The sequence below is a fragment of the Leptinotarsa decemlineata genome, unplaced genomic scaffold (assembly GCF_025532065.1).
Source record: "Leptinotarsa decemlineata unplaced genomic scaffold, Ldec_3_MD MMD2_tig00001393_RagTag_RagTag, whole genome shotgun sequence".
Taxonomy (NCBI): domain Eukaryota; kingdom Metazoa; phylum Arthropoda; class Insecta; order Coleoptera; family Chrysomelidae; genus Leptinotarsa; species Leptinotarsa decemlineata.
In genome coordinates, this window is record NW_027412562.1 from 6,018,576 (window position 1) to 6,046,300 (window position 27,725).

Below are 27,725 nucleotides of genomic sequence, written 5' to 3' on the forward strand. Positions count from 1 at the left end.
ATGCCAACAGTATTTCAAACAAGAAATTAGATTTTGAGAATTTTCTAATACAACAAAACATCGATGTTGCACTGGTGTAGGAAACCCACCTGCACAATGAACCTTTTGGTATTCCAAACTACCGTTTTTACCACAGAGAACGCGTTGGACGTGCTGGAAGAGGAGTTGGCATTTTTGTCAAACGTAATCTTCCCCACGTACAATTCGGCATTGACTCGGTTACATGGCACGGAAGCTGTGGGCGTTGAGCTCCAACTGAGAAGAGGTCGTCATATAATAATCTCAGTTTACAACCCTCCGCGGAATCGTCTACTCCCAGAATCACTGGATGAACTGCTGATGTCGACAAATACCCCCACAATTGCTGCTGGTGACTTCAACGCCAAGCACAATCTGTGGAGCAGACTCACCAATGCGAACGGCCGAGCGCTCCATGCGCATGCTGACAGGCATGAGTATCGAGTGATGGGTCCAGATGAGCCTACGTTCTACCGTGGGGCCTGGCCTGGCTTGCTTGATATCGCACTGTTCAGGAACGTCTCTATGTCCTGCGAAGTATATACTTTGTCGGAACTTGACTCAGATCATAATCCAGTCATCCTGATGCTGGGTAATGATCCCCTCCCCAGGATTATCGCATGGGATCATTCACGGATTGGGAAGCCTTCTAGGTTCACCTAGTGGAGACACGTACAGACCGTGAGGCGCTTCAAACTCGCAACGGTCTCGACGCGGCAGTGGCAGATTTCGAATTGTCTGTGAACAACGCTTTCCGCGCAACCACAACCAGGACAGAGTGTCCTCTGCGGAGCTATAATGAGTTTCCTCCCAGGATAAAGAACCTTATCCGGAAGAGAAATCGACTCAGACGAGTTTATCAGCGGACTCTCTACTCTGGAGACAAGGCTGCGGTTAGCAGGATGGCCAACCAGGTTTAACAGGCCATCACTGACTATATAAACGAGAGGTGGAGCGAGTGTTTGGAATCGCTCGAACCTGGGGATGACGAGCTCTGACGAGTCATCCGCAGGCCCGAGAAGAGCCTGCGGATGACTCGCCCCCCGCCGAGAAGGCGTTGGCCTTTGCAGACACAATGGAGAGTCAGTTTCGACTTAACGTTGAACCGGATGATGATATTGACCGTGATATCCGGCTGGAACACCGGGTTCGGCGCATCCTTAGGGAAAATGATGACGACGTGATCCGTCTAGCTTCAGAGGAAGAACTGAAGAGGTGCATTAGGGCCTCCAAACCTGAAAAGGCTCCGGGAATTGATTCAATCAACAACAAGTTGTTGAAGCAGCTCCCGGAGAACTTCATCAGATACCTGCTGGACATTATCAACAGCTCAATCACTCTCAGATACTTTCCTCGAAGATGAAAGCATGATTCCGAAACAGGGCCAGAACCTACTGTTTCCCCAGAATCATCGTCCGATTAGTCTGCTTTGCTCAACGGCTAAGTTGGCTGAACGTGTTGTGCTGCAAAGGCTAACAGAAGAAGTTGAAGACCGAAATGTTCTGCCTAACGAACAATTCGGCTTCAGGAGGGCACACTCCACCGAGCTGCAGGCCCTGAGACTGGTCGAAAATTCCATCTCAGAGCTGAACAACAGGAAGACAGTCCATCTCGTCCTCCTGGATATTTCGAAAGCCTTCGACCTAGTCTGGCACGAAGGCCTGCTACACAAAATGCTCGATTTCTATCTGCCTCGGGGTCTAGGCCGGTGGATTAGGTCCTTTCTGGAAGGCAGAACATTTCAGGTCCGAGTTGAAGGAACCCTGTCTCCCGTCAGGGAAATCGAAGCTGGAGTGCCTCAGGGAGCTGTGCTGTCTCTACTACTGTACAGCCTTTACGTGAGCGACCTTCCGAGGTTCGATCACGCGAAGGTTTCCCTTTGCGCCGATGATACGGCTCTCCTCGCTTCTTCCATGGGTCGGGCGTTGGCGGTCGTCTACATGCAACGCGCATTGGACGACCTCGAACGCTGGTATCTTGACTGGAAGATTTGAGTGAATCCAGAAAAAACTCAGGCGATAGACTTGGGGAGACGTAAAGTTTCTCCAGACACAAGGGTCGCGATTTCAGGCAGGGAGATCGAATGGCAAACGCGAGTCAAGTACCTAGGTCTATGGGTAGACCGCCGACTCACCTGGGCAAATCATATTGATTATATCAAGAGCAAAGTGCAGATAAGGATAGCTAAACTCTATCCTCTGGTCAATAGAAATTCAAAACTCAATCTTAAAAATAAGATTTCACTATACAACACGATGTTCAAGCCTGTCATATATGATTCAGGTGATTGGGGACAAACCGCCCTGTCAAAGCTCTCCATTTTGGAAAGGTTGCAAAATAAACTTCTCAGGATGCTGGTGAATGCTCCATGGTTCGTGCGGAATGAAGCCATCCGCAGAGATTTGAAGCTGTTAACTATACGGCTGTTTATTCAGTCGAGGAATCAGAGAGTTTTCGAGTCAGCGGAAACTCATGATAACCCATTAGTTAGGGAAGCTGTAGATTACACTATAGACAACCCCACTCGATTCAGAAGGCCCCGTCGCTCGGTTGAGTGAAGGCCCCACGAAGTCTGTTAAAATGAACAGTTTGTTCATCAAATACCCCAGTCAGGAAGGGGTACACAAAGTTAGAGCGGCATAGAGGTCACTGACCTTTATGTCGCCACCAAAACACCTTACGTTATGAACCATTCGTCCTGACGAATTTCAGTTGAAAGGGTAAGGGAAAAAATTTCCAATCTGATGAAAATGAAGATGACAATGATGAAATATTAATTAATAAAAAATATATGTCTGACAGAGACGACATAGAACGACAGAACACAAGATGACTTCGAAATGTGCACAAAGATCGGGAAATTAACTTTAAGAAGTCGAAAGTGGACCTACTCTTAATGTTTGGTACGAACCGTACTTTTACGTCATACAATCACTTTCTTTCACTATAATTGAATGAATAAAACTCAAACAGAGCTTGAAGAGCGTAATTGATAAGGTTGATGTATTTTCGGAAATAGTACGTTGCCATGCTTGTCTGAATTTCTTTGAATATTTGCGAATAAAATAACTGCCACAAATTGCAAAATGAAGTTGAAATATTCGAATATCATTGCGAATTGGATGAATCCTGTTATCACATCATGGAATCACAGAACATATATGTAATAATAAGTCATCTTTCATTTAAATTTGCTTCGCATATGGATCTCCGGAATAATTTATATCACATCGTCTCTGGAAATTATCTAAATTTAGCGTAAAATGAAATTAAAAAAATGTTTGTGAATTTTGTTTTATCACTTTTTCAATTTTCATCAAACAGGTTAGTCCATTCATGATTTAATATTGAATGGTCTTCATTTAACCCAGTGAAATGTAGGAGAACTCACCCAACCACTCAGCTACTTCCGCTAAAGTTTAAAATACATTATAAAAATGGCATTACATTCAATTATATCTAGGACTCGCAGTAATTTTTTTTCAGGAAAAAAACACAAGCACAAGTCTTTAAGACGCTCTAAAAGCGGTGCCTGTGCGAAACTAGCGATTCACTTTGAATCTCTGAAGATAAAATCCATTTTGAAAATACGATCTCAAGAAGTTTATTTTACATAAAGGCAGTTTTCCAAATGAAAGAATTCTTTAACAGTGAAGTTCGAGATGTACTGAGTTGAACCTCAAAACGGTGAGCAGACACAGCCCGTCACATATTTCTGATCTGTAACGCTCTTGATGGAATAAAATGTGCCAAGTCACTTGAACATTTCCCGTGAAAGTATATATATAGAAGAGAGACAAATCCCCAACCTTTCTTTGTTGTTACAACTGATGTTCCCGTCTACAATCAGGCGGATGGCTCTTTTCTTGATGGAATCCAGCAGCTTCAGGGCATGCTTAGCGGCGTAGCTCCATACATAAGTACAGTTTTCTGGTTCGGAATAGTGTTTCAAGCTTTTGAGAAGCAGCCTTTGCAATTTCAGCGACATGATTGTGTCAAGACATATTGGTGGCCATGTTAACCCCCAACAAATTGTTTCTGTCCTGACATTATTATATCCGGTTCGTAGACATTTTTTTGTAGAGAAAACCAATGCCTGGGGTTTTGTGGCATTGAATTGAACCTGGTTAGTTTCACCCCAAATCGAAATCACTTCTAGATCATCATCAAGGTATGCAACCTCCTGCTGCCGGTTAAGATGAGCATCCGCCGCTGATGTCCTAGAATCCAAATGGAATGACGAGACAAGTGCGCTGTTGTCAGCAAAGTAATATATTGGATTCTTCGAATTTTCCAATAAGTCGTTGATATACAATAAAAAGAGGGTTGGAGACAATATAGATCTCTGGGAAACACCATCGGTGATGGTAAAAGTATTCGAGAGATATCCATCAAGATCCATAGCATCGAAGTTTGGCCAGCAAACCCTCCTGCCACACACGGTCAAAGGCCTTAGAAATATCAAGCGCAACAGCTCTTGACTCTCCATGTTTCCCGATTGCGTTATTCGAAATATGGGTCGCCTGTTGATCTTTGTTTCCGAAAGCCATATTGATGATCGCTCAAGACGTTAAAGCCTTCCAAATATTCAAGCATATATTGGTTTACGGCTTTCTCTATGATTTTTGATATCACTGATAGCAAAGCGATTGGTCTTTAGTTATTTGGAAGATTTTTCTTGCTCTTTTAGGGAATCTTTCAACAAGAGCAATCACCCAACAAGAAGGAAAAACCCATTCCTTGTAAGACAGGTGACAGGTGACTGTTAAGTGAGTGACTTTCGCATTTATAAGTATATATTTCTGTAATTTTAATCATTTTAGACTTGCCACATGTACATACTCCTAACTCGTTTGGCCAATAAACAATATTTTTTTTACCGAAGGGAAAGCTGGTCGGGCCCTGTCCCCTAAGCTCCAACACATTCGGGAAGGCGCGCCAGCATTAATAACCAACCACCATTCCCTACACCGTGAAGCTAGTGATCATTGGGTCCGAGAACCATGTGCCCTAAGCAGGCGCATGAGTTACAGCCTTCTGCATTTGTCCGGCCAAGTTTTCTGCCTTCGTGCGGCAAGCCGGCATAATCTTGAGAATCATGAGTAGAGAGGGCATCATTTCACCAAGGACTCCTATAATCAAAACAACCAACTTGTCAGAGTGGTCTAGATACAGTGTGTAGAGTTCGAGGAGAAAATCTTAATATTTCATCCGTTTTTTCTCCTCTATTCGGACGATATTCGCCTTACCGGAAGCTGAACTCAAAGACGAATATCGTCTTTCTCTGTGTGTAATATATTTTTCTGACAGAAGAAATATTACATACTAAACTTTTCATTATGCGAAGTTCATTCAGAAAGTAAAAACTTGCATTAGGGGAAAATAGGGCAATGCCGGTCAGTGGGCAATGCCGGTCATACCAATATTACCTTGAAAGGAGTTGAATCTGGCAACAGCGAATCGCTCTAGCGGCGGATTTTAGTATTGTCGTACCGACCGCCTTGAGTAGATTCAGTCAGAGACAAGCGCTGAAGTAACACGATTGGCGGTTTTGTTTTTATGGTGTTTCTTGTAGTTCCACCAACTCTGAAAATAAGTTGTAAGTACTTATATTTACTATTTTTTAGAACTATACCTATTTCAAGAGTAGGTTACTACACCGTATAATCCTCTTACGCTTCAATATGAATACTATTAAAACCGTTAAGACTTCAAATGATTTTTGAATAAGGGCATGCATGTGAGGGTAAAACCGGTCAAGTGACCGGCATTGCCCACATAAAAAACGTATTATTTAATGTTTTTTTTAATTTTTTTATTACAGATGCCGAAGCCACGTATCAGAAAAATTGAGAGGGCAAAGTGGTCTGTTGAACATCTTAATGCTGCCAAACGATTATATGAACAAGGTGAGATTTCTATGCGAGCTGCTGCTAAACGATTTGAAATTCCATTTTCCACCTTGCAAGAAAGAATTAAAAAGAAAAAAATGGTTACTCCTACTATGGGCAGAAACACTGTTTTCACCAGGGAGCAGGAGGAAGAAATGGCAAACCAAATAAAATATCTAGCATCCATATTTTATGGCTGTACCAATAAAGAAGTCCGACGCATGGCATTTCAGTATGCTGAAAAAATGGCATAACCCATAATTTTAATACCGAATTAAAACTAGCAGGTCGCGATTGGCTGATAGCCTTTCAAAAGAGAAATCAAATTTCAATACGAAAAGCAGAAGCAACTAGTTTAAACAGGGCTACTGCCTTCAATAAAGAAGAAGTCAACCGGTTCTACGAACTTTTACAACAAGTTAATGAGAAGCACAACTTTTCACCGAGAAACATCTACAATGTCGACGAGACCGGAATTTCCACGGTCCAGGATCCGGGAAAAGTGTTAGCGGCAAAAGGTCAAAAGAGGGTTGGTTCGATGACAAGCTGGGAAAGAGGTCGCAACATAACAGTTGTTTGTGCAATGAGTGCTGCTGGAGGTTTTATACCTCCAATGTTTATTTTTCCTCGCCAACGGCATTCATCCCTAATGGAAAAAGATGGTCCCATTGCAGCTGCATATGAATGTTCCAAGAATGGTTGGATAACAGAAGAACTATTCGTTAAATGGCTAAAACATTTTGTGGTTCATGCAAAACCATCCGAATCTGACAAAGTCTTATTAATATTAGATAACCATTCAAGTCACGTTTCACTGGCAGCCTATGACTTTTGCAGAGGAAATAATATTACCATGTTATCCATACCACCCCATACCTCTCACAGGACTCAACCATTAGACGTTTCGTTTTACGGACCACTCAAGTCCTATTATAGGAATGAGTGCAATCTCTACATGAAATCCCATGCAGGAGAAAAAATATCACCTTATGAAGTTGCCTCATTGTTTCGAAAAGCTTTTGCTAACGCTGCATCGGTAGGTAAAGGAGAGGCAGGGTTCAAAGCAACCGGAATCTACCCCATTAACCCGCATGTCTTCAAAGATGAAGACTACTTGGCTGCTGAAGCTTTAAATGAGCCAAAAGAAATAACTATTTTCATCAATGAAAATGATACTAAACTTGACGATGATATTGCTCAAGATATAGGGCCGGGCCAAGAAGTGACAGGATGCTCGAAACAACATTACTCTTCAGAAAATATAGTCTCTGCAACACCTTCTACTTCAAAACCTTTGTCCTCACTCAATTGCACTGTTGAAGATCTCCTTCCAAAACCAAAAAAGACTACGAGAGTTGAAAAACCAAATCGGAGACCTAAACAGCACTCGACCATTCTAACTTCTACACCTCTTAAGGACCTATTGCAAGAAAAAGAATTTAAGAAGAATGAAAAACTGGAGAAGAATAAAGGTAAGACGAATAAAAGAAAAGGTTTAAAGGACGCTAAGAGAAACATAATAGACTCGCTTGATAAAAGTAGTATTGAAGAACCAAAGATAGCAGACATCACTACCCGGAAAAAACTTCGAACAAAATTAAGCAAAAAACAAACAGAGTCGTCCTCGGAATCTGATATTGATATGGAAATCTGTAGTGATAGCGAAAATTATGAAACAGATTTAAATGTTTGCCTTGTGTGCAATGATTATGGACCAAATAGTGAAGTTTGGTATAGATGTACAACATGTGGACAATGGGCACATCAGTTATGTTCCGGGAAGGATACACCGAGGGGATATATTTGTGATTTTTGTGTATGACCGGTATTGCCCATGCCCATGACCGGTATTACCCACAGGACAATTCCGGTCAATGACAAGTTTTTCAAATTGAGTGTTTTATATTACAAAATGTCAGTTTTTTCTTTTCAATTGTGTTCAATTACATAGAATAAATGTTACTTTATCTTTTGCTTTCATTATAATAATTATAGGTTTTGTATTTTCACTTTAATGCTCAAATATCGTTAACTGACCGGCATTACCCCATCTTACCCTACTGTTTCTGGTATCTGTATGAGCCTGACAATGTTTCTACTTATAATATCAAAGTTAGCAAAGGCACTTAATTTTGATCATAACGTATGTTATAAGAAATGAAGGTTTCAGAAAGGATTAACTCAGTGGAGTATTATCCGTAAGGCAAACTAGGCACGTGTCTAGGGGCGCAACGCTACGAAGTGGCGTGTCAGCAGTCATTAAAAATTGTGTGCTAGGGGGCGCCTGTGAGGTGTTTGCCTAAGGAGCTCTCCATGTTCAATCCGCCTATGAATTACCTTGTTTTCAAGTTACAAGCCGTGAGTTATTAATCGAAATATGTTTTTGTATGTTTTTGCAATTCTTGTGAATTGCAAAAACATACAAATCTATTGCTTAGCAAATATTCAATATTTTCAAAAATGAAAATACTTGGGCTTATCGCTGATAAACGTTTTGTTTTTCATTAGAGAACTGCTTATCATACTTCGAATTTCAACTATTGCCACATAACATCAAGTACTAGTTGTATTCGGTGCATAAAAGAATCGAATTATCAGTTGAAAATTGATCGCTATTATGGAGTGTGCTAATCGTATTCAAGTTTTGGACAAAAATGACGATGTCTATTCGGTCATCAAGAAGATCACAGAAGAAGGCGGCCTAGACGAATCTTTTTATGTATGCGATGTCAGCGAACTTGTGTGGAAATGCAACAACTGGAAAAAACTCATACCCAGAATTGAACCGTATTACGGTAAGCCACCAAAATATATCTTTTCTCAAACTGGTGTTCTTGGTCAAGGGCATTGTCTGTGACGTAAAGTCAACAGAGGTTTCATTCGTCGATTCTTATATGATAATCTAGAAATTGCGGTTATTGAGGTCGAAATGTATTTGTACCATATTTAAAAGTTATCACAAAAACATTTGTGCTGGAATCGGCCGATACTTGATGAAAATCCATAACATATTCAAGCAACACTTCATTGTGAGGTTTTCACTGAACAGTTTTACAAAAACGTAACACGTGTTTCGCTAGACAATAGCTTCTTCAGACGCTCTTACACGCCTGAATAAGAAAGGCAAAACAGGAGTCTTGGAGGAAATTCTGTGAGAGTATCTCTGATTTACCTCGCAGTACAAAAATTCATAAGATTCTCTCTAGAGAGCTGACTGCTGAAATTGGGTCGCTTAAACGACCCGATGGAGCATTCACCTCTATTAAAGAAACGTTAGAGCTTCTGGTAGAAAACCACTTTCCTGGAAACCTGACTCTTGATAACAACAGACCTCCCATCTTCGAGGGTGCTGAACGTCCAAAAAAGAACGAATGGGAGGTCGTCAAAAAGGTTATCACAGCACCGGCAGTTGAATAGGCTATCAAGTCGTTTCAGCCCCTCAAATCTTCTGGAAAGGATGGTATATTTCCAGTTCTTTTTCAAAACGGACTGGAAATAATTTCACCTATTCTCATAAAATTGTATAAAGCTAGTCTGGCAGCAAGGGTGGTATATATACCTAAAGTGGGCCGGAAAGACCCACACCCGAAATTGGTACTACCAATCAGCCTTACATCCTTCCTGTTGAAAGGACTTGAGATGATACTGGACGAACACATGACATTATATGCATCCCTCTGAATAACCACCAGTATGCTTATCAAACCGGCAAATCGACAGATTTAGCATTAAACAACCTTGTAGAGATAATTGACAACAAGAGATTGCGGTTGATGGGTTTCTCGATTTTGAAGGAGTATTTGACAATACACTACCTGAATCTATAGGATCATCTCTGCCTAGGAAAGGTATAGAATCGATCATAACTAGCTGGATCTATGCCATGCTAGTAAACAGAACTGCAACTACGACTCTTCAAGGCGAGGCCATTGGGTTCAGGGTCATCCTCGACAGAAGATAGGCAACGTCGAAAAGGGTACCTCCAAATCACAATGGACGTTGTTCACAGTTGGTGCCTGAGGGAGCAGATATTTGTCAACCCCAGCAAAACTATGATAATTTCGTTCATCAGGAGGAGAAAATTAGACAATTTAACGCCACTTTCCGTCAATGGAGAGGTCATTCCATTTCAAACGAAGGTGAAATATTTTAGAATTGCCCTTGATGAAAAACGCATCTGGAACGCTCACACAAAGCCAGACTGTCCCTATGGACATGGTAAAACTTGGGGCTCAGGTTCCAAACAAATCCATTGGATTTATGTGATGATTGTCAGACTAATGATCACTTATGGATTAATTGCCTGGTGGCCGAAGACTTTACAGAAAACGCTCAGACGAAGCTCTCTAGCTTACAGAGACAGGCTTTTCTGGCCATCAGTGGTGCCATCAGTACCATACCGTCAGCGGCCATGGAGAACCTTCTAGATCTACTTCCTCTTCACATTTTTCTGGGGAGACAGGCTAGATGGACTGCATATAGACTTGTGCACATTACCAATTGCACAAATAAATTTAATGCAGAGTGCAACACACTGTTGATTGACACTGAAAGTCACAGCATTCTGGAAATGACCTTTGACTTTATGACTCCAACTGTCAACTACGAACTGCCTTATAAAATACTGTTCCCGAGTAGAGAGGACTGGATCCTCCATGAAAAGAAAATATTAAGAGCAGATAGTTGTTGATTTACAGATGAATCAAAAACACCTTCAGGTTCTGGTGCAGGTGTTTTCAGTCGCAGATCCAGGACAGAGACATCAACCTGCCTCTTGGCTCTTGGTTCCTACCGAGCATAGCCTAAATTGGCAGCAAATTGCCAAAAACGACTCTCCTCGATAGGAAGACTCAACAGATTGTCTCTGGTCTGGATTCTTGGCCGTACTGGCCTTCCAGTACGGCCAGTACGGCCAAGAGCTGCAATGAGGCTGCTGATTCCCTTGCAAAGGAGGGTGCTGCAAGCAGCTTCATCGGCCAGAACCTATCATTGGCATCGCTTTAGGCTTTTCCAAACAAACATCGAACACTTGGATGGCAAGAAGATTCATGGACTTCTGGTAGAATTTTCCAGGATTGGCTCACTCCGTGGCGTTTATTCACCCTTCGAAGCTTGATACCAAACAGTTGTTGGACTATACTAGGGATGAACTACGATGTGTAACAAGCCTTCTCACAGTTCACTGTCATTTGAACCATCATATGCAGAGACTCTGACTGTCGGAAGACAATGTGTGTCGCCTGTGTTTGGAAAATGAAACAGCGGATCACATACTTTGTGCCTGCCCCGCTGGGGGCCGAATCAGGTTTTTAGAGTTTGGCATAGCCGTACTCTTACCATCTGACCTGAAAGACCACTCCCCATACAAATTAATCGGCTTCGGTAAAAATCTGGGTTTATTTGATCTAGTGTAAATAGGCGTGAGCCACAATAAACCTATGCAGGTTGTGGTAGAGGGTCGAATAGACCCACTCACTTTCGACCTAACCTAACCTAATCATCGCTCTCTGGTGGTCAGGGTAGGTACTATAAATTTCAGGATTCACTAAAATCGTTCTTTGTAACGGGTGATTTTTTAAGAGCTTGAGAACTTTTTAAAAAAAAAAAACGCATAAAATTTGCAAAATCTTATCGGTTCTTTATTTGAAACGTTAGATTGGTCCATGACATTTACTTTTTGAAGATAATTTCATTTAAATGTTGACCGCGGCTGCGTCTTAGGTGGTCCATTCGGAAAGTCCAATTTTGGGCAACTTTTTCGAGCATTTCGGCCGGAATAGCCCGAATTTCTTCGGAAATGTTGTCTTCCAAAGCTGGAATAGTTGCTGGCTTATTTCTGTAGACTTTAGACTTGACGTAGCCCCACAAAAAATAGTCTAAAGGCGTCAAATCGCATGATCTTGGTGGCCAACTTACCGGTCCATTTCTTGAGATGAATTGTTCTCCGAAGTTTTCCCTCAAAATGGCCATAGAATCGCGAGCTGTGTGGCATGTAGCGCCATCTTGTTGAAACCACATGTCAACCAAGTTCAGTTCTTCCATTTTTGGCAACAAAAAGTTTGTTAGCATCGAACGATAGCGATCGCCATTCACCGTAACGTTGCGTCCAACAGCATCTTTGAAAAAATACGGTCCAATGATTCCACCAGCGTACAAACCACACCAAACAGTGCATTTCTCGGGATGCATGGGCAGTTCTTGAACGGCTTCTGGTTGCTCTTCACTCCAAATGCGGCAATTTTGCTTATTTACGTAGCCATTCAACCAGAAATGAGCCTCATCGCTGAACAAAATTTGTCGATAAAAAAGCGGATTTTCTGCCAACTTTTCTAGGGCCCATTCACTGAAAATTCGACGTTGTGGCAGATCATTCGGCTTCAGTTCTTGCAGGAGCTGTATTTTATACGGTTTTACACCAAGATCTTTGCGTAAAATCTTCCATGTGGTCGAATAACACAAACCCAATTGCTGCGAACGGCGACGAATCGACATTTCACGGTCTTCAGCAACACTCTCAGAAACAGACGCAATATTCTCTTCTGTACGCACTGTACGCATTCGTGTGGTTGGTTTAATGTCCAATAAAGTAAACTGAGTGCGAAACTTGGTCACAATCGCTTTAATTGTTTGCTCACTTGGTCGATTATGTAGACCATAAATCGGGCGTAAAGCGCGAAACACATTTTGAACCGAACACTGATTTTGGTAATAAAATTCAATGATTTGCAAGCGTTGCTCGTTAGTAAGTCTATTCATGATGAAATGTCAAAGCATACTGAGCATCTTTCTCTTTGCACCATGTCTGAAATCCCGCGTGATCTGTCAAATACTAATGCATGAAAATCCTAACCTCAAAAAAATCACCCGTTATATTGACTATTAGCACGATAGATTATATACAAAGGTACTTTGAGCTTCTGTGAACTTGGTATTGACACATCGAGGAAACTAAAAGGATATTCACGAACCAATCTCTGTTTTGCAGCTGTGAAATGTAATGACAGCAGAATCGTCCTTCAAACAATGGCAGCCTTGGGCACAGGATTCGACTGTGCCTCGAGGGAGGAAATAAGAAGGGTACTTTCATTAGGAGTCAAACCGAACAAGATCGTTTTCGCCAATCCTACCAAGAAGATCAGCCATATCATCTACGCTGCTGAAATGGGTATATCTGCGATGACCTTCGACAATGAATTTGAACTATATAAAATAAAGAAACACTATCCCGGCGCAGAGTAAGTGATATTGAATGTATTGGATTCAGTCAATGACTCACAAAATTAAAAATAGAATACAGAGCGGCAGAAGTAAAGATTCGAAACCTTACGTTAGGGACTTGAACACAGACACATTGTTTTTTCAATGTCAGATATGTATCTGATAGTTGTCTTAGATGATGAGTCATTTCATTTGATGAATCATGTCAAAAATCTTACTGAAATGTTATTTATTTAAGTAAACCAAAATGAAGGAAAAAAGAGACATTCGGAAATAGTTGATAATCCAACAAAAATATTTGTAGACACTATAACTTTGAGGACGTAATTATTCACCCAAATTTAAATCAACAATAAATTAGCATTGCATTTATATTAGGAAGTATTAAGAATTACGATATGATTTAATTCCGCTAAAATATTAATAAATATGTCCGACAAAGACGGCATAGAATCAAAGAGTACAGAACGACAAAACACAAAATTACATTGAACGCGCGCAAAAGAATGCGCAAAGGTCGAAAAATCAACATTTACGTTAAGAAGCTGAAAGCTTAACTACTGTTAATTCAATGTTGAATTAATTTATGCTGCATGAAATCAAATATGCGAAAGCAATATTTTAATTGAAGAAAGGTTTTGGCTTTCCACTTCTCCATCATCTTTCTTTTTTTTAAGTTTCCTACATTTTTTCTATAAAGATGGAGAAGTAGAAAGCTAAAACCTTTCTTCACCAAAAGTTAATCTCTCCCAAAAATTAGGCCCTTTCAATTTAAACAAGATTCCTATTGTTGGGATTGAATCAAATAAACGAATTAACGTCATGTACTGTCTTCTATGCCATGAGTAGATTTATCAAGTCGTAACTTTATGAATAAATTGAGAGCTTCATCTTGTAATGTTATTCAGATTGGTGATGAAGAGGCAATGTAAGGCAAGTGTCTTATTCCGAAACATCGGATTTTCTCCATTAAGAATGAGACTGTTCCATAAAAGAGGAATTTTACCTCTTTCATATACTATAATATATTGTGTAGGATTTCTGTGAATGGTATCTGATTCAATTTCATAACGAATGTTTGAAATACAAACTGAATACAAAAAAGTGTTTTTTGTATTATTCAATGTTAATATAAAAGTAATTGTTTCGAAGATATTTTTTTCGTGTAATTCAATATTTATATTAAAATAGTTTCTAGATGGGTTTTTTCTAGTTTGTGTCTAAAAGTTACTTTTTTGCATGATCTTTGTGAAGAGTTTCTTCTGAAATTAATTGCTTCCTTTAATTTTTTCCGGAAGATTCATACATATTTCTGTACGAATACTTATGGAGAATTAGAAATCCAAAACCTCTTTTTTCCAAAAATTAATCTCTACTGAAAATATAACCCTTTCAATTTAAACAATATTTCAACTTTTAAGTGATAATGCTAAAGGTTTCCACCCTTTCATTCTTTTTGCCTTCCACAAAACAAGTTGAAGTTTAAATTTTTCTAGAGATGAAACAGAGAAAAATATCGAGCTGACAACTTGCTGAATTGCATTTGACGCACATGTTATGCAGAGGTGAACGTTTCAGAATATTTGTACGTGGTGCTGGTAGAAAAAAAGGATTATCCACTCTAGAGGTTGGTCTAGGTACATTGAAATTGAGTTTTTGCAGAATATATATGGATCAATAATTAAATCATTATTCAGTTTAAAAAGAAAAATTGTGGAGTGACAATCACGAAGATATTCATAGCATATCCAGCCAACAATGCCTCATGGGGAAATCCAATTGATGGATAGATGTTGTCTGATCTATAGGAAACGAACATTGTACTAATTCAAATTTCTCTGTATAAAAGTGATGAGATGGAATCCAGATTATGGATACACATTCTAATTTCGATCTGACGAAAGCATAGTATAAGGTTTTCGATGTAGATAGATTCGAGAAATCTCTGGAGATGAATCGATGAATCCATCGTTTATTAAATATTGATATGAAAGTGACCGATTTTTAAGTGTGTATGTCAACACCATTGCTCAACACGTTTCAGATTGAGGGAGAGTTGAAGACAGTCCTCGATACCATTGATCTCACAATATAATTTCAGGTCATCCGCATATATCAAACAGTTGATGTCAATGATCTCAACTATGTTGTTTATGAAGGCGTTAAAGAGAAGTGGACCTAGGTTGCTTCCTTATGGAACACCCGATGTAGCTGCATTTTTCACAGACTTGAAGCCATTGAGTATAGCATACTGACGCCTGTCAGTATGATACAAAAAGTTGGACGACGGTCCTAGAAAAGCCTTACCTGTACAATTTTGATAGTAGTAATCCGTGATCAAATCTGTCGAACGCCTTAGAGAATTCCGTATATATGACATCAGTTTGGGATGTCCTATCAATGGTTTCAGAAATATATTGGGTTACATTGAAAAGGTTGGTGATTGTCGAGCGACCTTTCATAAAACCATGCTGAAGTGGTGTAATTTGATTGTTCGAATGAGTATATAACCTGCTACAGATAAGGATTTCAAAAACTTTGGCGAAGTTGGCATATTATTGATATGGGTCTATAATTGCCGACATCAAACTTGTCCCCTATTTTATAAACTGGCCAAACTTTAGATACCTAATTTCCATAGATCTGGGATGGTACTAGTTTTGATGCAGATATTTATTAATATTGTCAATACACGGGTCAAAACACATGCACAATCTCTGACAATCAGTGCAGCGATGCTGTCGGGGAACACTGGAATCTGCCTCTCAATTGCTTTTCTGGTCAACAGTTGAATCAAAATTTATCTGAAATTGCCATATAAATGGTTTTGCAAAAACTTTATCAGGAACCTTTTTTTCTTTGAAAGTAATATCACAAAATGTTTTGCAAAATACAGCACTACTGGCGTACTATGAAAGTTGTATTAGAAATACTATCATCCTTTGAGGAATGTCTGTAGACATTCTACAAACACAGTGTTTCAAAAAAATGTTCGATCTACCTCGAAAGAGAGTCGTAGGGAAATATTTACTGAAAAGATAACATTAACTCTTACAAGTATGTATGTGTACGAATGTATTATTTTTGTTGAAGAAAACATGTCATTATTCGAAATTCTGATAGAAATTACTCTCATAATACTCGTAATGAAAACAGTTTTCCGATTTGTTGACATATGTTTCACTTTTGTACAAAAAAAAACGTTCCTCTTTCGGTTAGCAACATATAAAATAAAATACCTGAATTCATCAAAACCTTGTCCCTCAGAATGATGAAGAAGAAACTGAAAATCATGCTTCTATCTAAGGTAATATTGCGCTGTTAGAGTTGTTTGGTGATTTGTTTTTGTTTGCTATTATTATTTTTTTTATTGTATTGTTCATTTGCCTGTTACGTCTCCCAGTATGTAGTATTTTTGTTTTAATAGTTTGGCAACTCCTACACCCGTGTGGGTTAATCTACCATCTACTAATAAAGACTTATTTTAGGAAATAGAGTGAATAATGGAATGAATAGTCGAATTCAAATAAACTAATGTTATATAAAATAGAAAGAACAAATTCAAATATCAGTTCAAATCAGAAAGAAAAATGTGACGAACTTCTGTTCATAACAGCCGTCTGTTCGCACTCTTACATAATCACCGGTAAAAATTAGATATCAATCAGATAGCAAATAACCTTGGGTACCTATTTACTAGGAATTATGTAAGGTAATGATTCGTCTAGATTAATTTCAAAACATTGATTCAGTCGTTAGAAGTAGTAGTCCTAATCATCTACTGATGATGCTTACTTTGGCGTCATAAGACATTATTTTTATTCTGGTAAGAGTTTTATGAAAGTAAATTTTTTATTTCTTGGGTTCCATTATTGTAATTTTCGTAAAGATCTCTACAAACAAAACTTTTAAATAATAAGAAGAAGAAGATAGACGATTAGATATGGCTTCATTTTTTTCTAGGTTGATACTGAGAATAAAGTGTGACGACGTGACTGCAAAATATGTCTTGGGACAAAAATATGGAGCTGATCCAGAACAGGAATCTGAAAGACTACTTTCACTGGCCAAATCACTCGATTTGAACGTCATTGGAATAGCTTTTCACATAGGATCAGGCTGTTCCAATTATGCAATTTATTTAGAAGCTTTAGCGGCAGCCAGGCATGTTTTCGATATCGGAAAAAGTTTGGGCTACGTATTCAGATTTTTGGACATTGGAGGTGGATTTCCTGCAAAAAAATCGAATTCTATCGATGAGGTAACGTGGCTTACAAACATTTTACTAGTATTAATTCTGGTGCTAGTACTAGTTCCACTTTTAGAGAAATTTTAAGTTTCTGCTGTTAATTCTGCTGAAAAAATTAATTGCAATACCTCGGCGAAGTTTCTAGTCAATGAAATAGGTGATACTTTGAATTGGATACGTCAGATAGATGATTCGAGGTCGCTGATTTCAAATTTACCCTCTCTTTTTTTTTCAACAGCTCTAGTTTTTGAGATACAGTTATTGACCGTATTTTTGTACTAGTTACACTTAAACTTTAAAAATCGAGCGATTCTTCTATAAATTCAATTTTGATGCGGAACATCAATAGCCGCACGGGAAACTGATTGCTGGTATAGCGACTCATGACGTGGCGACAGGTCGCCATACGCAAAAGATTGCGCGTTTCTCTTCCAACTAATTCGGCGTTAAGCTCTCTCTCTCTCTCTCGCCACACACTGAGCTCGAATACCTATAGTATACTCACTTGTGATAACTACAGTATACATGACCTGTGTATTACTAAATAAATAATTTTTAAGAATAATTAAAAATGAAATATATCTGACAATGATAATTTAGAAAGTGGCACTGAGCAGCCTCCTGCAAGGAAAGCAAAATCACACTACGACACACTATCAAGTCATCGGTAGGTTTATTATATTTTTATTTTTCATAATTAAAGTGTGCATGTATCTGTGCATTAAGTTCGCGTATATTTGATCTGTCTCAAGGGTCAGTAAATTAAAAATCTACTCTCATGGTAGACTGAAATTTACACAAGTTTCATAGCATACTTATAATATTTTTGAATTAATTATTAATTCATTTAAATGTCATTCTTATGAAAAATTTGAAAACCGAAATTTCCAGTTCAAAGTAAATGGTGAAAATCTTCCAAAGAAAAGAATAGAGCAATTAATTTCAAAATAAACTCTTCATGAAGATGTGTAGACCTTGCAGAGAAGTAACTTTCAGGCACAAACTGGAAAAGCCCTCTCGAAACAACTTTCACACAAACATTGAATTACACTTTTTTTCAGTTTGTGTCTGAAAGTTACTTCTTTGCATAATCTACACATTTTTGTAGAGGGTTTATTTCGAAATTAATTGCTTTCTTCCTTTTTTTTTGGAAGATTTCCACATTTTTTTGTATGAAGATGGAGAAGTAGAAAGCCAAAACCTTTCTGTCCCACAAATTAATCTTTCCTAAAAATATACCCGTTTCATTTTTAACAAGGGTTTCGTATGATTCAAACAAAATATATCAGGAAAACTTAAAATCCTTGTGTCTGAGAATAAACCAAAATAAGAGGCCACTCTGAAACTCATAATCATTGTCGAAAATCATTCATCACAATCGTTTCTGGCCCTTCAAAGATCTTGTTCCACTATTGTTACAGCAAATAACTATCGAAATACACATGATTTTATTAACCTCATCTAACCAATTCATCGATTACCATAAAAACAAAATTGTTCGAGCTGTTTTCTGGTAGTTTAAAAAATTAAGGTTAAATTTTACATTGGAACTACTGCTCCGCTCGAATATTACAATGAATGAAATTTAAATTAATTCAATTGATACCATATTCTGACAAGAATACATGTATTCAACAAATAAGTTAGCTGCTTCTCATACCACACGTCATAAGCCATAAGTAACTTTGATTCATAAAATAAAAATTTATACTTTCAAAATTAAATAACTTTCCAGATGTTTAACACTGCGTATGATGAAGATATGACGTTTAAACCAATTGACAAAATCAAAACACCATTCGAATTTTAATATTCGTGCGAAGCAGTCGTACCGACGTTATTTTTTTACATCAATTTGTCAATTGACGTAAACATGGGTACGCAAGTTTCAGGCGTTTTATGGTTGGTGACACTGATATTTGACATATAATATTAAGAGAAGAATTAGGTTGTTAGAAAATTATTTGAATCTAGTTTATTGTGTTTATTTATTTTCAGTTGTGTCCTTTGTTGTTCTCTGGTTTACCACTCTATTTTTGAAGCACCAATAAAATATGTAAAATGAATAATTGGCAAGGAAAATATTTTGTTTTGATCATTTACTTCAGGATACTGAAGGGGCCTTCAACTAAGCTTTTAGACAAGTTTTCAAAATGCTTTAGTTGAAAGAACATTTTGATTTTTAAAAATCTAGATACTTTCTCCCAAAACACCATATTTCAGGGTATCCCTTGTTCAAAGCCTTCAAGGTTCGTCGTATTTTCGTATATTGGAGTAAAGATGGAATATGTTTAATGGTGAAAGCTGATGTGGACGCCGCAATGACAATAATATAATGTATTTTGACACTGAAGGAAAAGTGATTGGGGGCATTGTCAGTGTATGGGTAGTAAATCTGATAGATGTTAACATATTTTTACGATTCTTTGGCACCTACTATATTTGATTTAAGAGGAAAAATCATACATTTATGAAGATATACCTTGTACGTCCTAGTCACAATCATGGGGACAAGGGTCTAACACTGTTTGTCCCTTTACATAAGATTGATTTTGTCAAACCAGATCTGTCAAAAAAAATAATGACAACTCCACTGTGAAACAGAGGGCCTTCCTGAAAATGTACTTAGGCAACATTGTGACATTTTTAAATATTACGGATTCAACTTCTCAGCTGAAGTTATTAAGAGTAATTATTTTCTATCAGTAAAATGGGAAGATGTATTACAAAGCAAGCGAATTTGGTGATGTAATCGAGTGATGAATGAAAGATTATTACCAAAAGATTATATGTGGCATTGCCCTGCGGAAATTGTGTAATGAAAATGAAAAGAAGGCTGTTGATATATATCTGATAAGGTACCCCGATTGCAAAGCATTCAAATCGGTCTGTGTGTAAATCCTGATATACCATATTTGACAGCTTCGCCTGACATATTCATAATGTAGAGAATGTAAAGAAATGGCTTCACTGGTATCAATAAATATATTTCATGGTTGATAATGGGTAGTTGATTTTGATGAGTATTTATAGATGGTGTTCTCTTTGCCAATATCGACTGTAGTATACTAATTCAGTAATTTTATGAAATGAATAAATAATGATGAAAAGTATATTTCCATAAAGTGTAATAATAAAAGTTCTTTTATCACGTTCTGCTCAGTACAGGTGGTGTTGCAGTATTTGGTAATAAACTACAAACAGTCCATATTTTGTTCAAGGATAACACTGGGATGAGCAATTGTTTCTTCAATCCCAACATATTTTTGTGTAGGATAACATTCACATCAGTGTCTTCAAGATAACAAACTTTTGTCATTGTAATACGCAACAATTCCAACTACCAATGTGTTTATTGATTTCATTTGAAGTATTCATTATTATATAATGAAAAATATAAACTTCACTTAAGTTAGATATAGATGGAAAATGAACAAAATACTAAATTATTTGAACGCGGTAAAATTCAAAGTTTATATATGTCTTCTTCTTAATATTATACGTTTGAATATATGTGTTGCTAATCATGAAAATACCATAAACATGCGCAACCCACAAAAGCGCCACCACTTTTATGAGAATGTGGTCAATTGCACAATTAACTACCAGAAAACAGTTCTGACAAAAAATATATTTTTTTTATGGAAAAAAAGTAAATTTGTTCGGAAAAAAATGAAGCAAGGTAGAAAAACAGTATTATATGTATTCCGGTCGTTTTTTGGTGGAAGAATTAACGTGGAAAATGACCAAGAAATAGAAAAAGGTGGAATATGACTAAGAAGAAGGAGTAGTATGATCTTTTGATCTTTAGCAAAGCCATGATTTCGGAATGAATCCTGTCCTGCTCATCATTTCACGTAAGTGAAAATATTTTTTTGAATCTTAACTGGCAACATTCCTGATATTTACCGCGAAACAAACGACTAGCCAGGACAAAGTTCGGAGATAATTATGTGATGGAATTGCCGATACTTGATGGAAACTCATAACATATTCAAGTGACACTTTATCGTAAGGTTTTCACTGGAAAGTTTAAAAAACGGCAACACGTGTTCCGCTATACAAAAGCTTCCTGAAGCGAAATCTGTTTAATCTATTCAGGCAGATGTTGGGGTTTACAGAACAGCAACAATTGTTTCACTTGAGGAAGCTGTACTTGAATTCGGAAATAATTCTTGCATATTTTTCAGTTTATCAGCAATTCATAGCAAACATTGCGTGGCATTTCTCCAATAAATTGAAAACTGCATGAATCAGTAAGGCGATCACTTTTACATCTTTTTTCAGATAGCGAAATATGTAAACAAGGGCCTTGCAGAATACTTTTCAGACACAAACCTGCAAATTATTTCTGAACCAGGCAACTACTTCGTCAACTCAGCTTTCAAACTCGTCTCCAACATACATTCAAAAAGAATTATAACCGAAGCAAGAAAAAACGGTGCAAAAGAAACGAGTCTTCGAATGTACTACATTGATGTCAGTTTATACACAGCTCTAATACCGGTTCTATTTCAAGAATTCTACGAGTGTCGTCCCGTCAAATCCATTCCCAACGCACCCGAATATCCGAGTATTATTTGGGGTCCTACGTGCGACTGTAGTGACAAAATATCTAACGGAGCTGTACCTATGAGAGATATGGAGATCGGAGAGTGGATGATTTTTGAGGAAGCAGGTGGTTACACTCTGTCGATAGCGAGCGAATTCAACGGGTTCCCAGTTCCTGATATACATGCAGTAGTTAATGAAGAAGATTGGTAAGTTCGAAATTCATGTGCATAGGATCACCTTTCCAATTTTTCAAAAAGTAGGTAATGAACAGGTTAGGAACAAACTGTTCAATTGTTTTTCAAAATAGTCGATATTGAGGTTATTACATTTTTGCATGCGTTTTACAATCTGAAGATAGGAAAAAACTAGCAATGAGTCATCGATTCGATGTTTTTTCACCTTCAAATAATAAATTGGTTGATGTGCTGTATGGGAACTGGAATTTTAATGGCGTTGTCATTTTTCTTTGTTCTGCCGATTTTGTCTGAAACTTTTGGAAAACAAATTGTTGCATATCATTCAGCTTCAACTGTTCTTCGATCCTCGAAATGAGTGATAGGGATATGTCTAGTGAAGCTGAAAAAACTAGCGATCACTTTTTTGGAGACTTTTGGGGAATTCAATTCTTCCCAATTAGTGGATTAATAGTTAGATTTTGGTCCATACGAAATTACGAGGTACGAATATATACGTTGACCAGTAACAATGCTGTAAACGGAATTTTTAGTTCCAAGTTGACTTTTTTGAACATTTCCTCACACCATTTTTTTCTTAGGCGTTGACGGCATCGAATGTGATGGTCGTTATCGGTAAATCATGTTAATACCTTCAGGAGCCACCCAGGGAGAATCATGAATTTTTCCAGTCTGACAGCCATGACAGAAGCATCCCAACTTCAACTAGATAATTTCTCTCTAGAAATATATTTGGTCGAAGTTGGGATCGAACTCACGACCTTTTGATCGAGAGTCAAATCAAAAATCTTTTCAACTCTATATGTATATTATATCTGTATTTCATCTGCTATAACACTCCAGGGGATTGAAGGGAGAAGTAAGGGCGATACCTCAATCATGTTGCGCCCTCACGACTCCGCCGAATGAGGAAGAAAGTGGAGTGCGTCTCTCATGTTGATGGTGAGATATCAGCGGTTGCTCTACAGACTATCAATCAGCTGTGATTCCTTCTGGCACCTCCTGTCTTAACCTTATGTGCCATTTATTGTGAGATTGATATTGAGGTCCATCAAAGATCGCATTCGCTATCGTTCGGATTTCTACCGAACTCTGTTGGTTGACATGTTATTAATTCATTAGGATTTTTGAATAGCAGGCTTGGGAGAATAGAGGTTGATTGGTTTCCAACTTTTTCACAGCTAACAATCTGTTCAATATAACTATATATTTTCAATGGGAGACAATTTGACCAATGCAGTACTTTTTACTACAAATTCAGTACTTTATTGACCTTCTTTATAAGTTACTGCATAAACTCAGTGTTCTATTTATCAGTAACTTGTGGAATTTAATAATTTTACCTACCGGAAGAGCTTAGAAGTTGTACAAAATTCATCTAAACGTTTCGGAGGCTAAAATCTGCCTCTGTCTTCAGAAATGTATAAAATTAAATATTATATGCAGTTTTTCTTTTGCTGATTATTTTTATTTCTCAACTTCTTCGACAGATGTCAAAGGAGTTTTGAAATGTGAAATATGTCAATGTTGTTCATTGACTCCGGAAACATTTGATGTAGTACAAGGTGTTATCTGATATTAGTCTGTTGCTATTTCGCCAATATCCATATTTTTCTTCAAGACGGTTGGCCAAGTACTATCCATTTCCAAGGAGCTCATTGTCCCTCCCTAAATATAAAAATATACGCTGATTAGGTATTCAGGTTTACGTCTCTCAGAGTGGGGCAGTCATTCTGGTTTTGTTCCATTCAACTCGACGGATATTCATCGTCTGATTTCAAAACGTGTTCTGACAATTTTATATCCTGTTAATCATCTATTTCTGATGCATTTTCAATGTTCATTTTCACACACTTTCAAGATCTCGAAGTTTCACTAGTGTAACTTTTATCACAAGAACAGAAGGTATCTTATAAATGCAATTTTTTGTTTTTTCTTCTGTGTTCTTGGGTATTGTATGTGTGAGTATAAATCTCAGTGTATCTCCACAAAAAATGACTTTCGTTCAAATTCAGTACATTTTAGACGGATGAATTCAGTACCAAAAATCAGGTTAAAAGAACAACGCTGAACGGCATCGATATTCATCACATGAGTACATCGAAATTCTGTATGCCAATTGGAAATAACCTTTCGTGGTTGTATTCCTCAAAATTGTAAAAAAATTAACTGTCCACTAACCACTTTGTCAATTTCGATTTCTAGGCTGCCAGCTGTTCCAGCGCCATTGTGAAAATATAAAAGACAACCCTAGTATCCTTGGATGTGTTTTGTTGGTGCTATAATCTCATTCCAGATTGAGTCATTCCCGCCAAAAGTTATTCATCCGCTCCATGTTTTGTATTTTGATGGATTAGAGAAAGTAAATAACTTTTGGCGAAAATGTCATATGTGAAATAGGATTAGTGCGAAAAATATAAACCTAATATCGACATGAAAGTTGAAGGTTAAGTGGCATTTACAGAGATTTACAGCGATTTAAATGATACCGTTTGTCTACCTTTCTAAGAAAAGAAAAAACGGTATGAATTGTAAAGAATAATCTCGATCTTCCAAGTTTAATATTGATTACAAATGATTTATTTTTCAGGTTGTTCCTCACGGAAAAAGCACCAAAGCCTCTCAGTAGAGAAAAATTTGTTTCTAGTAAAAATTTAGAAAGCTATTTAACTGGATTAGGAACTCCATGCACATTCAGGACAAATTACTTTTGATTTACTGAATATTTTGCTAAAGACATATAGATAATGAAGAGTTATAAAATTTATGTAAATAATTAATATGTTATCAAACCTGTTTTACATCATTTTATTATTGTTATTTTTGGCCGCATATTAGCAACTAGTTCTTTCAGTTCATTTGTTCAATAGGCAAGAAGGAAATATTGACCATGGATTCCTGTAGATAGCAATATGGTAGGAAGATTTATATAAATAGTATTTGATTGTGAACACTGATGTATCCCCTATATGGGGATTTATGCATTTTTTTAGAGATAGAGAGCCCTTACATCGCGTTTCACCATTCTGACAATGACTTTGTCATTCTTCAACATCAACTTTTTGCTTTGCAAAAAATTATTGATCATTGTTCATTGAAAATAATGCCTCAGGAACGCTCTGAAATAGTCGATAGATATCTAATCAACAAACCAATGTACACAATTACTGAAACACTGTTGGGTGAAATAAACGATTTCAAAATCTAAACGACATACATTTTGTTTTATATTGTCGAAAACCCCTTTCTCTCTATGAAAAATTTCTCAAATCTGTAGAAAATCCAAGAAATCCAAAATTAAATATGTACTGCTATCAATACAATGGTTTAAAAAAATTATTGCTATGGTAATTTAATGAATTCAACGGTGAGTCTACCGATTGAACTGATGAATTTATGTATTAGTTTATTTCAAACTTAAGCGCGTTGCTTATGGTTGAAGCAATACATCGAAAATTTTCTATCGAATTCAATCACTTGCTGCCACTGTTCTCGGCTATTGTGTTTACAAAACTAAATCTATTGGCACAAAAAAGTTCCTATATTCTATTCTGTGCTATTGGTCTCAGTCACAGAATACCTCTCATAGAATACTCATCACAAAAAAGACACTTTGATGTTGAGGGGTCAATTTTCCGTGACCTAATTTTCAGGACCTTAATTCAAATCAGGTGAAATTTTCCAATCAAAAAATTGGATGACTCTCTTTATTTTGAAAATAAAACCAAAAGAAGCGTTCGAGTTTTCTCTCGATCTGACGGTTTACCTGATTTTGAATTGAGGATCCTTTTCTAAGAGAGGTTATTGTTATTTTTGGCGACAAATTCAATTTTTTTTAAACTTGAAGTGTAAATCATTTCTAGCAGTAGGGAAATTATCACGATGTTATTCAGGCAGGTTACTTAGCTAATATAGTCATTGAGCAAACTTCATTTCACTATTATCACACTTAATAACAAACTCGGCCAAATTTCTATGTCTACAAAATAATCATCACCCTTAAAATACCTATCTGTCGAAAAATATTGTTCCATGCTGAGTATCTTTTCTGTAAAATGTCCTATGGTTTCAGAGGTTAAATTATTAAAACACCGCGGGAAATTTCAAATATGTCAATGGAAAATTATTCTATTTTCAATTCCAATACATATGCGAAACAAAGTTGTTTGAAAATTGGTAACAACGACGAAATATGGTAAACTTCGAACAATCAAATCACAATTCTGTTAACCTTGGAACATATTATATAATCGTCACTTGTCAATGTGCCAAATAACAATCGATTAATATGTCGAAAGGATGGCTAATTTCTGAAGAATCTGCTATTTTGTTGAGTTATCAGTGACACTGGGTTTCTTTTTTTCAATAGGATCATGCTCTTTCTGATTAATTTCTCATTATCTTCAAAATATTCTTTGGAGTTGCATATATTGCAAAATAATATATGGTAATCTTACATCCAACTGATATTCAACAGAAACATCGATATTTCTGACTTATGAATTGTTTATAAGTTTTTGAACAATTTTTTCTAAAGATTGGAATATTCAGGTTGTATCCACTTTTTTTCATCCCTTATTTTTTTATTCTCAATTAGCTGTAAATGTCAAATTGGAGATGAATAACGTAAAAGTTTCTTACTTGCTTTCAAAAATTGGATAGACTCAATAGTTCAAATATGTTCAAAATTATAATAGTATTTGATTATTTCAAATAGCCTTTTTTCAAAATAAATGTTTCCTTTGAAATATATATTGTATCATATATGTAGATTCATTTTTTTTGTTTCTGCGTATTTGAAAAACAAAATCAATTGGTTTCACAACTAAAATTTGTGAGGAAAAAATGTTGAAGTTAATTTAACTTCACTATAACGGAAAACAAAAAAATCATTAATAATACCTGAAGCATCCTAATATTAAAGTTCCACTGATGACGTCACTAAATGCATTTTTGGAACCTCGCTGGTGACGTCATGATATGCATTTGTAGCCCAACGAATCGATGAACTGAGTCATTCTTTCGAGTATACCACTGCTGTCAAATAACATCGATGTGAAAAAAGAGAACGAACTCTATTATTTTATGTTCCTTAAACCATACAAATTCTATTCTCGATAAGGAATAGCGAAACATAATTTAAAAAATCATAGAGAGCTAATTTATGGATAGTAACTTTTCATTGGTCGTCCCCAACTTGATTAGTTCAACAGTTGTCAGACAGGTGGAGCCGAATTTCGTTAGTTATTTTTCATTCTCATGGCGACTTTAGTTTAGTACGATTCGATGGTTCATTTATATTTTGTTTATGATTAAAATCGGAAATTTTTATTAATACGCGCGGTTAATGACTATTTCGCATCTCGCTCTTCAATCGACTTACCTTTGCAAAATGTTTTTGTGTTAAAATGTGTTGTGTTTATGTTTTGAGTACCAAAATAACATTAGGATTTATAACAGAAAGGAGAAATACGTTCTATAAAAAGGTAAGTTTTGTGTTTGTCGATACAGTATTACAGAATTTTGATTTTGTGTGGGAATGCCTAGTTTTAAAATTGGGTAGAAGAAAACTGAAATTCAGGGAGAGCTATTCTTTGAATA

General features: G+C 37.0%; 2 protein-coding genes across 5 annotated transcripts in view; both read left to right on the forward strand.

The window, feature by feature from the left end:
* Nucleotides 1-8,171: 8,171 nt before the first annotated feature.
* LOC111510755 (ornithine decarboxylase 2) lies at nt 8,172-25,338 on the forward strand. 3 transcript variants are annotated; one of them, XM_074175903.1, is made up of 6 exons: nt 8,172-8,267; nt 8,418-8,704; nt 12,895-13,144; nt 17,091-17,388; nt 21,664-22,136; nt 24,330-24,708. In XM_074175903.1, exons 2-6 carry the CDS (start codon nt 8,527-8,529, stop codon nt 24,355-24,357), a joined length of 1,227 nt encoding a protein of 408 aa, XP_074032004.1. In that variant the 5' UTR covers nt 8,172-8,267; nt 8,418-8,526; the 3' UTR covers nt 24,358-24,708. The 3 variants fall into 3 exon arrangements, with proteins under 3 accessions (XP_074032004.1, XP_074032003.1, XP_023022459.2); XM_074175902.1 differs by lacking the exon at nt 24,330-24,708 and adding an exon at nt 24,715-25,338 and having other exon boundaries at nt 8,178-8,267; XM_023166691.2 differs by lacking the exons at nt 8,172-8,267; nt 24,330-24,708 and adding an exon at nt 24,715-25,338 and having other exon boundaries at nt 8,413-8,704.
* A 2,026-nt stretch (nt 25,339-27,364) lies between these two features.
* Axn (protein axin) overlaps nt 27,365-27,725 on the forward strand; it is a 103,885-nt gene continuing 103,524 nt past the window's right edge. Inside the window, exon 1 of one of the 2 annotated variants that reach the window (XM_074175906.1) lies at nt 27,365-27,610. The gene's annotated coding sequence lies outside the window, so the exon portion shown is untranslated. The remainder of the gene's footprint in view (nt 27,611-27,725) is intronic. The other variant, XM_074175904.1, reaches the window with a different exon arrangement.